Genomic DNA, 15,328 nt, shown 5'->3' on the forward strand with positions numbered 1-15,328 from the left:
CGAATAGCTTTTCAGTAGAGACGAGTATGAAGTGAGAGAAATGAAGAGTTTCATATAAAGGCTTTTGATACGAATAGGTGTTTCGTACGGGTCGGCGTTAGCTATGTTTTTTTTCTCGATCTGTTATGAACACCTTCTCGGATTAAGCGAGATCATCACTCAGGGCCTTTTTTTTCGAGAATTTTATTGCTAAATTTTGGAGATTTTTCAGAATTTATCGGAATTTTTAGAAAACTTTTCAGAATTAAAATTCTCTGAAAAATAAGCTGTTCCATCACCACGAAGGCATTTTCCGAATTATCAAACAGCACAACATCGGAATCACCAGTCTCATGCTATTTGGAATAAATCTTTGTCTCTGTTTACACGCTAAATATTGATAACGATGATTATGATAAATCTGATGCTTAATGAGCACAGGGCGTTTACAAATTGAATAAATTTAAACGAAGCAATGAAGCAACATTGCGATGTAATTATAGTTGAATAAAATGATCGAATAGAAACGTAGAAACAGTACCCGAGATATAAACTATATGGGTTGAAAGTGGCTTATTACAACCCTAGGGATGAAAAGTAAATTGACTTTAAACTCAATTGCATGTAAAATCCATTACAAAACTCGGAAAAAATGAAGTCCTATTTTCGTGTGTTCATTGACCTCGGCCTCGACTCGGATCAACTAAATTCACATGAAAACTCTACTTTTCATCCGAAGCGGAGCTGAGGTAAATAAACACACGAAAACACGAATTTTAATTTTTTTCCGGATTTTGTAATGAAATTTGTGCCACCGAGAATTGAAATACGACTCTTTTCAGCACTCATTTTAGTGTTGTAAAGTGACTTATTTCAGCACCCGTTTGATGTGATATTACAACACTCAAAGCAGTGTTGTTATGGAATTCGTATGAGTTATTACAACATTCGTTTTTGAAAATGCAAAGCAATGTGATCGATCAAATTTGAAGAGTGATTGTTTACCATGAAAATTATGATTTTTTGGGCATTTGTCTATTTCAATTCTCGGTTGGCACAAAGCATGATGTGTTACACGTATTGTAATGAGATTTTTTCAGCACACGACCCAATTTTCCTTACTCGCTCCGCTCGTACGGAAAACTTGGGTCTAGTGCTGAAAAAATCAACATTACAATACTTGTAACACAACATACTATTACATGCTGATAGCGTCGAAAGTAGTGCTTGAAACATCGGTAAGGTAGATACGTAGTATTATCATTGAGTAGTGTGTAATAATCTAGGAAAAGTCTATAACACCCTACAAAAGAAAAACTTGAAAATCTTGAGTGACTTTGCCTTAACAGACTATGATTTGCCGTGTTGACTTTCAGTTCTTAGGGAAATAAATCAGTGAGTTGATAACGCATTTTCGATCCAGTCGCACTCAATCAGCCTGAAAGTCTGATACGAAAAATATTATTTCAATAAAATGGTGGAACAAAATTCAATAAACTCGAAACGCATCAACGATGAGGACTCTGATCCGTTGAATAATAAAAAATCGAAAAATTTCGTCAAGAAAAATTTGTTGCTCATAACAACTTTGGCCGGTGTTGCAATTGGCACATTTACTGGTGTGTGTGTGTGTAGTTACTTTTCTTACAGTGAATATGCATTGAGTGAAGATTATGGCAATGTTGCCTAAGTTAGGACCAGGAGGATCCAACGGATTGAAATCGGTCGAGTTTAAACGTTATAAACCAATTGAATAGCAGTTTCGGTTCAATGTCACGGTGGGAATTCTTGCACCAACTATTCCAAAGCGATTCTTGTGAATTCGTAGTCCGTAGACATTGAGGCTGTTTAGTATATAGGCGGTGTCGATACTAGTACAAATAGTCGATTGAGAGGGCCCTGGCTGGCAGCACTGAGGAGTTGTTTGATAAGTTTACCACAGTGCTGACAGCCAGCTCTCTTTTAAGTGAGTAATGTATACAAAACAGCCTCGAAGTCTACAGACTGCGAATTCGCACGAATTGAATTGGAATAGTCAGTGCAACGTGACATTGGATCGAATCAGTGCTGCCAGTCAGGCTACTTTTAATTCAAAGCTGTAAACTCTGGGAAAGGTCATGCAGATACAGATACACGGGTGGCACATCACAGTTGACGATAAAATGGCAGATTTCACACAAAAATTTACCTCATGCGATGACTCTCGTCGATGCTGTGAATTTTCTTACATGTAAAATCATCAGAGTATCTAATAAAATTGGAGTCTGTGTGACCTCCTCAAAGTGTACACAGTCTCGCAAAAAAAAGGCTCAAACTCTCAATCAATCCCCAAAAAAGATTTCATCTGTTCGTCCGTTCGTCGTGAGGGATTCAAAAGGAAAAACTGCCGACTGAAATCGTACGCATTTTCCAGTGGAATTTTTTATATGTGTCCAGAAAGGTATTCGAACCAAGAAGCCAAACCAACTTTCAAAACGAGCCATCAGAACAGTCGGAGCGTTTGCTGCGACTGAGCCCCGTACAAACCCGTATATCTATTAGGTACGTGACCCTAGTGCGTCTGTCACCCTACTTTGACCGTAAGCTTATGCGCCGGTTAAAGTAGTTAAAGTAAAATTATTATGTAATGTGTACATCTTAGTACGACGTTCCTTTCAAATAAAACAAAAATTTCAAATAGCCCTAAAATTTTAATTTATTGAGTATAAATACACATAGGGCCTAGTATCGGCCTCAGTCCGAGGATCCAAATTTAATTTTTTTTCGACTATTCGGCTATCTTCCAAATGAAACAAAAATTACGAAAAACGGATAAAATTTGCTCGAGTTATATGTAAAATACACATAGGGCCCTAGTAGCGGCCTTAGTCCAAGGACCCAAATTTAATTTTTTTTTCAACAACATTCTATTCGGTGTTCGATTATCTTTCAAATGAAACAAAAATTACGAAAAACGGATGCAATTTGCTCGAGTTATATGTAAAATACACATAGGGCCCTAGTAGCGGCCTTAGTCCGAGGACCCAAATTTATTTATTTTTTTCAACAACATTCTATTCGGCTTTCGATTACCTTCCAAATGACACAAAAATTACGAAAAACGAATGAAATTTACTTGAGTTCTATGTAAAATACACATAGGGCCCTAGTAGCTTTTCACTTCTAAGGCCCTAACTCACGGTCCACTCACCCGATTTTAAAAAACTTTTTTTTCCTGGATTGGTATTGACAATACCCATCATTTGCCGTGTCATTTACATTTCCATCGTTTATTTTGCCATAAATATCACCAAAAGACCTTAAATCACTTAGGTGGCCCTAACTCACGAAGGGCCGACCCGAATATGCCCATCTTCGAACTTAGCCTCACTATTTTGACTATCTTTCAGGGGAAAAAAAAATTTTGAAATCGGATTTGATTTACTCAAGATATCGACGTGACAGACAGACGGACAGACGGCCCAAATTTTTATTGCGGATTCGTCATCTATGAACATAGGCAAACACTTTGCCCTTACCGTCTGCTTCGAATTCCATCAATTACACACGGCATCGTAATCCTATAAGCCCCTTGTACTTCGTACGGGGCTAAAAATTCTTCGAAGCTTGTGTGGGAGGTGATCAAAACCGGAAACATGCACTTTTCTTCAAGAAATTTCTCGAGTTACACGAGCCGTACAGGGTCGTGTGGGGTGTCATTAGAAAAGTAATTACATGTACTTCCGGGGCAGTTGGGGTCTTGTGGGAGTTTGGAAGCATCTACGATACAATATGAGAAGTTGAAATGTTTAAGTGCTCATATTTCATCGTAGATGCTTCCAAACCACCATAAGACAGGACCTATTTAAAAAAAATTAAATTTCCAAAAAATTTCAAATTTTGTCCATCACTTTTCGTCATTTCATCTAAAAACACAACAGATTGCATCGTAAATGTTGTTTTCACTGCCTTTTTAGTTGTTTTTCATGTATTTGAGCTTAACTGATTACTTCGGAATGAGATCTAACAGAAAACAAAATTTGGAAATTTTAGGAGTTTTTGTGAAATTTTGGAAATTAAAAAAAATTAAATTCCTTAAAATAGGCCCTGCCATAAGACCCTATTTGCCCTGAAACAATATAAGAACATAGCTAACGCCGACCCGTACGAAACACCTATTCGTATCAAAAGCCTTTAATGTGAAACTCTTCATTTCTCTTACTTCATTTTCTTCTCTGCTGAAAAACTATTCTTCCTTTTAAATCACTTACATTATCCACTCTTTGCCTTGTTAGCATATACAAATAAATTGCCAGAGGCAATATAGACAGCCCCGTACGAAGTCAAATTTCATAAATTCCTATTTAAACAGCTATATTTACCTATATTTCACTATAAATAAACATTTCACAGATAAATATATGCTATTATATAGCTCTATATGCCTGTATATAGCTCAATATAGCTGTATATAGGTATATATAGGTGTCCGTATATGGAATCCCTGAAACCCCACACACATAACAAATTATTTCCATGTTAACAGAAACTCTCTCTCTAAGTACCATTTTTCCCAAGATATATCACTTTTATTAAAATCCAATATGGCCACCGGCAGCCATTTTGTTAGGAGACCGGAAATTTTACCGACGCTTTACATTCGTTCTTCTTCTTCTTCTTCTTCTTTTTCAGCCTGTTTCTATCCACTGCTGGATGTAGGCCTCTCCAACTTCTTTCCATTTCGTACGATCCATTGCCATTTGCTGCCAGTTTGTACCTGCAATATTCTTAATTCCGTTTGTCCATCTCTCTGGTGGTCTACCTATAGCTCGTCTTTTATATGGTCGCCAGTTCATGATTTTTTTGGTCCAACGTTCGTCTGTCCTTCTTGCAATATGTCCCGCCCAGCTCCATTTCAGAGATGCTATTCTTTCCATGACATCAACGACCCTGGTTTGTTGTCGAATCCATTGATTCGTCATTCTGTCTCTGAGTGTTATTCCAAGCATACTCCGTTCCATGGCTCTTTGTGTCACTCTCAATTTATCTTCGGATGCTTTCGTTAAAGTTAACGTTTCCGCTCCATAAGTGAGCACTGGAAGGACACAAGTGTCGAAAACTTTGCGTTTCAGACTATTATTCATTTTGCTTTTGAAAATGAGTCTGAGTTTTCCGAACGCTGCCCATGCAAGACCAATCCTACGTCTTATTTCTGCAGTTTGGTTGTCCAGACCTAACTTCAGCTTATGTCCTAGATATACGTAGCTGTCGACTCGTTCAATGACAGTGTCACCAATTTTGATTTCTCTATCGTCCCCGATGTTGGTCATGACTTTGGTTTTCGATAAGTTCATCTTCGTTGATACCTTTCAAACAAAAAAAAATTCATGAAATTCGGTCAAAATTTACTCGAGATATTGACAAAATACTCCACGTTCACTGTACGGCCGAGTAGCCAGATAAGAGCTCACTCCAAGAGACCTAGCTCACGCTCCGGAGAACATAATTTCATAAACTTTTTTTTCCCTGATTGGTACGGTCAATACCTATCTAATAAAGCTAAAACGAACGAAATATGTTCAAATGTGGCCGACCTACAAGCAAAAACTGCTTGCCGCCCTGTGCCTGCTCCACACCAAGGGGTCTAACTCACGAGTCGGTCATCCGATTTCCATAAACTTTTTTTTTGTCGATCGGTATTGTAAATACCTTTTATTTGACGTATCACTTACAAGTTGAACGTTTAAATGTCCGGAGATATCTTCGAAAAACCGTAAAGCACTTATTGGGCCACAGCTCGGGAGGGGTCGATCCAAAATCACTCATCTTCGAACTTAGCCTGTCTTTTGACATTACCAAACGGGAAAAAAAGAATTTTCAAAATCGGATGCGTTTTACTCAAGTTATCGTGCAGACAGACAGACGGACAGACAGACGGACAGACAGACGGACAGACAGACGGACAGACGGACAGACAGACGGACATTTTTTTTCGCGGATTTGGCATCTCTAGACAACCACAATAGGTTTCCCCTTACTCAGGGAGTCCAATTCGACGTGTTACAAACGTATGCGTAAACCTATAAGACCCCAGTACTTCGTACCCATATGACACTCCATATGACACTCCACACGACCATGTACGGCTCGTGTAACTGGAGAAATTTCTGTACGAAATTTCGGTTTTTGATCACCTCCGACTAGCCACACAAGCTAAGAAGAATTTTTGGAAATAGTTTTGGATTCTTGGGTCGAATACATTTCTGGGTATAAAAAATTCTGTTGGAAAATGCGTCCCATTTCGGTCGGCTGTTTTTCAAAAGAATCCCTCCGTAACTTCGTCTACGAGATTTGGATTTTTTTTTTAGTTGGTTAAAGATTTCGCCACTAACATACCTGTCTAACGGATTAATCTTCCATGGAATCCACGTACAATAACCAAAATTATCGGGTCTGTCACTTCTAAGCACTTTTACGGGATAATCTAGTCCTTCGTCATTTTTAAACATTCGTTTTTGAAAGACCACATTAACAAAAGCCCATCGTTTTGTCGGTCGTACGTACTGTCGTTAACGGATGATTTTCCAGGTTTCCTCTTACGTCCGTATCATTTATCTGCCGACACCATCATGCTGATCGCCTATCCCGGTGAGCTATTTTTGCGACTATTAAAATTGGTCACATTACCGATGCTCGTGTCCAGCCTTGTAACCGTTTCGGCCAATTTAAATGCTCGCATGAACGGTAAAATTGTGTTCCGAACGATAGTCTACTTCGCCACAACGTCCATGCTGTCAGCACTTTGCGGTATTTTAATTGCTATGATTTTGCAACCGGGTAATGTTGGTAGTGGCAAAAGCTTGGACGAAACGATTCAGAGCGAACAACATGCTAAGTTCTTGGATACGATTTTAGATCTGGGACGGTAAATATTTCCCTTTGCTGTTAACCGTTCTCGAACTCCCGATACACTTTTCCGTAGAAACTTATTTCCGGACAATTTATTCGAGGCGACCTTTCAACAAACCGTGACCACCTACGTTCCAACAAAGGGTACTGACTCAAATTCGATGTTGGTGCGCACACTGACCCAACGATCCGGCACCAATACAATGGGAATCGTACTATTTTGCCTGGTGTTCGGCAGTTTGTTGAGGACAATGGGAGAACGCGGTCGGGTCGTTAAAGATTTCTTTGCCGCAACATTTGACGTTACGTTGAAACTGATCACGGCAATCATTTGGCTGACCAGTGTTGCAGTGGCGAGCATTATCGCTGCCAAAATACTGAGCATCGACAAATTGTTGGAAGTTTTCTCTCAGCTCGCCTCGTTCATCGTTTGCGTTCTGCTCGGCATAGCATTCCATCAATTGATTATGTTGCCCGCCATTTATTTCATATTCTTACGGAAGCAACCGTACACGTTCTTGGCTAAGCTGATCGATCCGTGGGTCGTTTCATTCTCTGCAGCATCGTCGTACGTATTCTGAACTATATTTTGAAATGCGCCAGCGATTAACGATTTTTCTATATCCCCAGTGCCGTCACACTACCCACCACATTGAACTGCATGAGTAACAAAATGGGAAAAGACAGCCGCATCTGCAACTTTGTCCTGACACTCGGAGTCAGCCTAAACACCAACGGTGCCGCTATGTTTCTGGCGATATCAACGCTGTTCATTGCGCAATTAGAAGGAGCAACGTTAACATACGGTTCATTGTTCACAATCCTGCTGATGGTAACCATTGCATCAATGTCAATACCATCGGTACCAAGTTCGTCGCTGGTTATGCTTCTGGTCATTCTGACAACGATTAATGTCGATGCTCGGAACATTTCCTTGCTATTTGCTGTTGATTGGATGTTGTACGTGACGGAGTGTTGACTATTGAGTATGGGTGACTATTCCTAAATGAGATTTTTATGCCGCAGGGATCGGTGTCGAACGACTAGCAATGTTATCGGAGATTGCTTCGCCGCAGCAGTTTTAGAGAAAATTTCGAAGAAAGATCTTGCCGAAATGGATAAAGAGTCAGCGCTGGAAGGGAAACCTGAAGTCGAATCGTTGCTTCAACCTGTGTAGCGGACACAAGCAAAAAATTGGTTCTGACGCCATCTGATTTGAAATTAAAATTTATTTTCTTGCATAGAACGGATGTCTTTAACTACAACATCCAAGCGGGTTATTATTAAGAGCAGTGGGCTTTCTGCGATCGCTAAGCGTAGCCCTGAATTTTCTACAATTTAATTGAGAGCCGTCGATGTAAGAACGGCAACACCTCGTTCATAGAAACTATGCGGATCCTGTCCGGGCGCAACAGCCAAGTCAACCGTGAACAGTAATTCGGCTCTGGTCGAATTCAAGTACACCGGGAGTGTGAGCTTCGTAGAGCGATGTGTAGCATCGGTTCTGATTGAACAAAAAAGAAATTGTTAGCCTCCGCTGTCCACACCGACAACAAATAAAATCTCCGGCTTACTTGACCCATTTCAGCAACGTCAACGGAAGATCCATCATAATCGTTGACGTTAGCAGCAATTGATTGTTTTTGCATTGAGCTCCCTGCAGTTTGAGACCAGTCACACCGAAGCTGCTGTCTTTGTGATTGCCATCGCCACCCTGTTCGGTAATCGTCACCTCCAGTGTCAATTCCTCCAACGACCAACTGTTTGCCTGTGCAACACACTGTCGCGTAGCCGTAATATACGCTTCCGGATTCAAAAGTCCACCGAGCCATACGGGGAAGCCCTGTAAATTCAGAAAAGAATTGATTACTGGCCTTCAAAGGTCAAAAGTCATCGTAAGACATTACCTGTAGCTCCTTAGCACCAGCCTGCGATACCAATTTGGACACTTTCTGCAATTGTTGAATTCGGTTACTAAAGTCGGTGATCCATTGAATGACCGTACATCCAGCCGGCACTGTATAGCGACGCCAACCTTTCGGAATGATGCCACGTACTAATTCGCTCAACATTGAGCGATGATGGTTTGTCTGCTTCTTTTCTCCCTGACAAATCCACACAACATCTTGCAGATCGCTGATAACTTCTAACAAGAGTTTTGCACCACTGGCAACTTCTCTTTCAAAGTAGCGATAAAGCGGGTCTTTGATATTTTCGACGGTGCGTTTGAGCGTTTGCAACGATTTCGGTAGCAATTCCAACCATGCGGTGGCACTGTTATGTAACGTTTTCATCCAGGATGGACGACCATCTTCTTGTCGCGGTTTGGTCGTTTCCAATCCCTCTTCAGCACTGTACGCCAACTCATCATCGTCTTCCAACTGTTGCATTTTTAGTAATTTGCTAACCAAATCCGTACCGTGCGTTGTCAGCAACACTTTCTCAGCATTGTTCGGTAGACCCAGCCACGATGGTGTCTGACGATCGGCCAATCCTTCAATCCATTTCAAGAAATGATCACGACGCGTTCCATCCGGCATTGTAATATGACGCTGGCCATTCGGTCCACCCGCAACACCATCCACATTCGCAACCAACGCGAAATCGGCTTCAAAGCTACGGGCCGTGAATAGTTTGCCCAAAAATGATGCCAGAAGTCTTTGATCGAAGTCGTTGTCGATTTTACCGCCGTAGATACTCTGAGACAGCAATGTGACGATAGCGTCCCATGGAACTTTCTCTGGCGGAAGATTCGTTCGTCCCATTGCGGTCGTATCAATCCAAGTGTCCAATGTGTCGCAAGCGACACGTAGATCCGATTCATTGAATTCATACTTCTTGGCCCAACCGAGTGGAACATAACGTAGCCGCTCTTGAACGATTGCATGGAACCAAGCCAATAGGAAATAGAGTCGCGCCCGTTCACTCGGCTGTTTCATCATCCGATTAACCGGAATGAATTTGAAGGTTCGCAACAAGTTGGCTCGAATGCCTGGTGGTGGTTCGAAGACAAATATTCGGCCAGCTCGTAGTAGATTGACGGGGACTCTTGGACTAATTTCCATAGTCAGGAACAGTCGGAATCCGGAATGTGGTTGCAGTGAATGCAATTTCTTTTCCAGTTGAATCAACCATTGTGGAGCGAGGTGTACGTTCTTCAGTAGCACCCAACGGCCAGTTTTACAAGCAGAATTGATGGCACGATCAGCTTGATTGAATCCTTCCGCAGAACCGATAGCAATGCTCGAAATTTGTTTGTTCAATTCAGTAGCCAAATCATCCACTCGACCAGAAGCATCGAAACCGGGCACTGAACACAGTAACGCCGGTGTGCTTGCTGTCAATTGCTTCTCAACGCATGTGGTGAAATCCAATTCCGTTTCTGCCATTGGCATGAAATCGTCTCCTAATACTGTGGCTACCAACAATTGTCCGGCTGCAATTACTCGATCCGGACGGAAAGCCTGAATGAGTAGCAATTGATGCGTAGCAGCTGCTGCTGGTGACAACGCCTTTGTCTCGTCCCACAACTGCGGTACACATTGTTCGGGTGAACCCTGTTGCAACCAGGCGCCAATCTCTGGCATCGACTTCACTTTATCGATCAGTTTGGCGAAGTTCGGTAATCGGGTTGCCAATCGGTTCACGCTTTCGATCTGTTCCGACGAAAGACCGTCAACATTTCGCTGGTTCGACATCAAACCTTCGCGACTGCGTAGGAAAAAGTTGAATTCGGCGTCCAGATTGGTGTCCGATGTGCCTTTCAAGTGAATTTTACACAACAGAATGGCGAACGTCAGTCGATCGGCATGGATCATTCCTCTAGCTACACGATCGTAGCACACGGTAAACAGTTCCTTGGTGATGATACTCAAGCGGCCGGTGTAGTCGGTCTTTCCGTCCAGTTTGGGATTGTTGTACAGGACCGTGCTGAATATTTCCAAAAACATCTTCAGCGAGTACTGGTACAGGAAGTGGATCTGATTCAACGAGTCCATGGTGAAGTAGATATTCGAACAGGCCAATGACAATGGCAAATACTGTTGCGAAACGGTCTCGATTTCAGCAATGACCTTATCTGTCTCTTCCACCTTTTGTCCGATGTCGGCCGCTTCTTTCTTCAAAGTCTCCAGCGTTGTGATGACCGAATCATCGTCCAGAATTTTGCCCTTCGCATCATTGAGTGCCTGCAACAGACTCTTCTCCAATTGACGTAGCCGCAAATGGAATTCACCTTGCAGTTTCAACAGATCAGACCGCTTTTCATCGATGTCTGGCCGTTCAGCTTTGAGCACTTGATTCAAACATTGACTCTGCAGACTGCTTCTGGTAACCGTAAAGTTCACGAAAGTCACACGTGAACAGATGTCGGGTGGAAATTCAACGGTTGGATCACGCGTTGACAAAAAGATGACGAACGACGGCGACAAATCAATGTCCTGGTCGCCCAACGTAATCAAAACTCGACCGCCTGTACGACGTAATTCGCGATTCAACACCGGATTCAAAATTGGATCATAGTTCTCAACGTCCTGGACCAGCAACGGATTACCGAATCGCAGAGCGCTTTCCAAATTCTTGCGGAATGAATCGTCCAAGAAACTGGTTTTGGTGATTTTACGTCCGGCGAACTCGTTCATGATGAATTCGGTTGCCTGACCGGACGGATCGATAATCAGTGGGTATCGGTTGAATCGTTTCAGCATAATCGCATTTTCCGTGCACAGGTCGTCCGTGGGCAAAGAATTGGCTTGCCAACGGAGACGTTCATCGGGATTGGACAGATATTCCGTGCGTGCAATGTCAGAACGATATTGAATTGCGGCCGCTTGTAAGTGTTGACACCAAGTGGCAAACAAATTGCTTCGGTAGTGTTGATCGAAGTAACCTCCTGCGAAATGTAATTTAAATGGTTAAAATGACGCTCCATCGTGTACACCTGTGCTAAAACTTACCATAAGCAATGAACGCCGCCGATAACAGTACGTCTCCAATAATGGTGGACATTTGCGATCGGAACGTTTCACTCGTAGTCTCCCACCGTTCCCTTTCAATGTTCAAGCTCTTCAGCAGTGCAATGGATCGATCCACTTTAGCTTGAACATTTTCCAGATCAGCTTTGATCGCCTGTGCCTGCGATATCAACTGAGCATATTCCTCCTTGTAAGCAGCGATGCTTTGTTCCAACTGGGAAATTAAATCCTTTGTGTCCTGGGCATGTTTCATATTCAATGCAGCCTGATCTTCAAGTGATTGCAATTCATCACGGAGCGGTTCGACTCGTTTCAACATGTCAGCGTATTCAATCTGGAATGGGAATTGGCATTATTTGTGGTTGCCAGTGTGGAAACAGATTCACAACGAACCTGAGCAATGGCCCACTTGACCATGGGACCACATGCCATACTGGCGCGATTGACTTTCTCGAAGTTGTAGTCGGGATTGCTCAGATAACGAGTTTTCATCTTTTCGCGTACATCATCGCTACAATTAGAAAGCTTTTAGTTTTTCCATTCGACGCAAATTTAGGAGAAAATCTTTTTTTCAAATTGTTGGCCGACAAAATGTTAGTCTAAAAGCAAATGAAGCATGCACTGAAGCCGATAGGGAATTTTATTTTTATTTAAAACAAAAATTCTTGCAAAATGACTCGACAATTTGAATGTTTATCGATCAACAGAAACGTTTACTACTCTTTGAACGCTTGATTGTCTTTGAATTTGTTCCACACAGTAGACACTACTGGACTCAAGCATGTCTGAACTTTCAATGACAGGACTTGAAAGCATTGTAAGCACCACATTCATATGACATTTTATGTTTTGTCCATTGAACAATGTCTACATTTCGGCGGAAAAGTATTCTTTTTTTTGATGATTTCTCTGAACCAAAATCTTTTGTTGAAAATACTTTTTTTTTAAAGCAAGTAAAAATGTGTTACTTTTGAAGGAAAACTTGGTTTATCGGTCATAACTTCACCTACTTGGAGAAACCTATGCAGATTACATAAATTTACACAAACTGCAAAGACTTTCCCAAGTAGGATGAGTCCTACAAACCACAAACCAATTTTTCCTTTAAAAGTAACACATTTTTGCGTGCTTTGACGGTTTTACTTTTTCAAAACAAGATTTTGGTTCAGAGAAATCATCAAAAAACGAATATTTTTCAGCCAAAATGTAGGCCACAAATGTGCAAAGGGTACATTGCTCTTTAAAAAAATTCGACTTTCGAATTAATTACAATTTCGTCTCGGCTTACAGGTCGTGTTTTTCTGGTTTGGCTTGAATTCTTTACATTGAGATTGTAGGGAAAAGAGAAACACAAATTGAAAGGAAATTAAAACCAAGGGAATGGATAGTCATTTTATGAGAAACTGATTCTTTACGGGCAATGGAGGCGTAAGAGCCGTGAGAGTCAACGAAAACCAGTTTACCCATTGAGCAGGTTGACTGAAAATTGTGCAAAAATTCAAGATCTGAAATGGTTAAATGGAATTGATCAACTTGGAGTGCCGAACAAGGTCCATTTTTTTTCTGTCGTACTATGTGGTTCAGCAGAATCCATGACACCCAAGGATGCAGAGGGCGTTGTCTATCAGTAACATTAATTAGAAAATGAATTTCGCAAAATTCACACTAAAGCGAGCTTCCAAGGTGGTAGTTTCCAAACTTCCACTTGTTTCCCTTGTACTCAAAAAAATAATTTTTTTCAGAATTCCAGCCTTTACTGATTGCAATTTCAATCATTTTTCAACCACACCATCTGCATCCTTGGGTGCCATAGCATCCACTACTCCAACTGGTACGATTTAAAATAAATTTTTTTAATCTCAATCCAAAATTACATTTTCCCGTTTTAAATAGTCTAAACCGGGTAACATTTGTTGTATGAAATCTGCCGGTAAACGTTACATCTACCGGTAGATTTCATACAATTGGCAACGGTTGTTACTAGTTTTCGTTAGGATAACTCTCTCTCTCTCTCTCTCTCCGACCCATTTTATAAAATAAACTCCAGGTAAATTTAGAGAAAATTTCCGATTCTGCCTCTAAGAAAATAATTTCTTTGTTCGTCTCCTTCAAGTTTATCAATCGAGGGAAGCACATCAACATACAAAAAATGTTTGGTTCACAACATGGTGAAAATTATTTTCAGTTTATCTTACCTCAACCTATGCCTGTTTTAACGCACACACGTAAATCAGTGATGATCAATGTTAAGACATTTATTTGAAGGAGGAAGAAAAAAAATGGGACAAAGTGATTAATGAGTCTCAATATAAAATGTGAATGGAGGGTGCTGCGGGAAACGATAAAAATTTGATGTTTGATGTTTTTGATGTGTTTTATGTCTTGTGAGTGTATGTGTGGGTGTTACGAACAAAACCGTCATATAATTAACGTAAATAAAAATTATTCAGCCACCACCATTTCGAAACTAATATTAAATTGAATGAACACGAAAAACCATAAATTTTTTTGTATACATACAGGTCATGCAGTAAAAAAAAAAAATCGGGGGATGAATACTCAAAAGGACAAAGCACTAAAAATCAAATCCTTTCCAATTGATTGCCAAAAAAAAACGAAATGAAAAATTATGCCGAAATAGAACCATAAATCACTCTGTTGTAGCTGAAAAAACTTAAAACGAAAACATAACGCCCCACTAAATGGATGTAATACCTCAAATCATAATGAAATTACGAAAAAGTTGGTTTTTGTAGAATTTGAAATTGACCATTTGATTGGAGGACAAGGCACGCCTGTTTTTTTGTTACCTTCATAGGACTCTAAAACGAATCCCTGACGTACCAATTTCTGGTTTAATTTTTTTTACACAAAATATGAGTTCTGTACACAGAAACCATTATTTTGTACATAAGAAGTATTGATTTTGTACACAGAATTTTGTACATAAGCAAGATACGGCGTGGTAGAATCAGTATTTTTCTCATCCAAGATACGACGCGATAGAGTTTTCCGTATCCAAGATACAGGAAAATAGAATCAAGAGGGAACGTCAGATTGTTCGAATAGAAACGGAATGCCCAACACAAGCTGCATTGTCCCAAAGAAAAATTGTTTGCGTTTCCGTTTGTGTTGGACATTCCGTTTCTGTTCAGAAAATGTGACGTTCCCTAATATTAGGGAACGTCACATTTTCTGAACAGAAAATCCAAACGAAAGCACAAACAGAAATGGCTGGTTTGACAGATTCACGGAAAAATGATTAAATTCTGACTGCAAGAATTTTAATTAGAAAAAATGCCACTGTGTAGCGCATTATCTGAGAAGTCCGGTAATTGTTTTCTCAATCAGGCCCAGGCATGAGCGCCGAGGTGATTTTTCGATAACGGATGGAGCCTCGGTTTGTGGTGCAAATGCCGTTGTTGAGCTTTGAGTCTTAGGCGAACTATTAGATATTGATTAGAGCTAACATATTAAATGGATTTCGC

At 40.7% G+C, this 15,328-nt stretch overlaps 2 protein-coding genes across 6 annotated transcripts in view; one reads left to right on the plus strand and one right to left on the minus strand.

The window, feature by feature from the left end:
- Window positions 1-1,400: 1,400 nt before the first annotated feature.
- On the plus strand, window positions 1,401-8,078 carry LOC119075148 (excitatory amino acid transporter-like). The gene is made up of 5 exons (XM_037181541.1): window positions 1,401-1,598; window positions 6,547-6,883; window positions 6,941-7,435; window positions 7,498-7,827; window positions 7,894-8,078. Exons 1-5 carry the CDS (start codon window positions 1,454-1,456, stop codon window positions 8,042-8,044), a joined length of 1,458 nt encoding a protein of 485 aa, XP_037037436.1. The 5' UTR covers window positions 1,401-1,453; the 3' UTR covers window positions 8,045-8,078.
- LOC119075142 (dynein heavy chain, cytoplasmic) overlaps window positions 8,079-15,328 on the minus strand; it is a 34,346-nt gene continuing 27,096 nt past the window's right edge. For 3 of the 5 annotated variants that reach the window (XM_037181534.1, XM_037181531.1, XM_037181532.1), the window contains 5 exons: window positions 12,234-12,351; window positions 11,823-12,174; window positions 8,775-11,758; window positions 8,442-8,710; window positions 8,079-8,371 (listed from right to left, as the gene is read on the minus strand). In XM_037181534.1, the coding sequence (XP_037037429.1) occupies window positions 8,206-8,371; window positions 8,442-8,710; window positions 8,775-11,758; window positions 11,823-12,174; window positions 12,234-12,351 (3,889 nt within the window). In that variant the 3' untranslated portion in view covers window positions 8,079-8,205. Of the gene's footprint in view, window positions 8,372-8,441; window positions 8,711-8,774; window positions 11,759-11,822; window positions 12,175-12,233; window positions 12,352-14,035; window positions 14,048-15,328 lie in introns of all 5 variants that reach the window. The other 2 variants (XM_037181533.1, XM_037181530.1) reach the window with 1 other exon arrangement.

The sequence above is a fragment of the Bradysia coprophila genome, unplaced genomic scaffold, assembly GCF_014529535.1.
Source record: "Bradysia coprophila strain Holo2 unplaced genomic scaffold, BU_Bcop_v1 contig_193, whole genome shotgun sequence".
Classification (NCBI taxonomy): Eukaryota; Metazoa; Arthropoda; class Insecta; order Diptera; family Sciaridae; genus Bradysia; species Bradysia coprophila.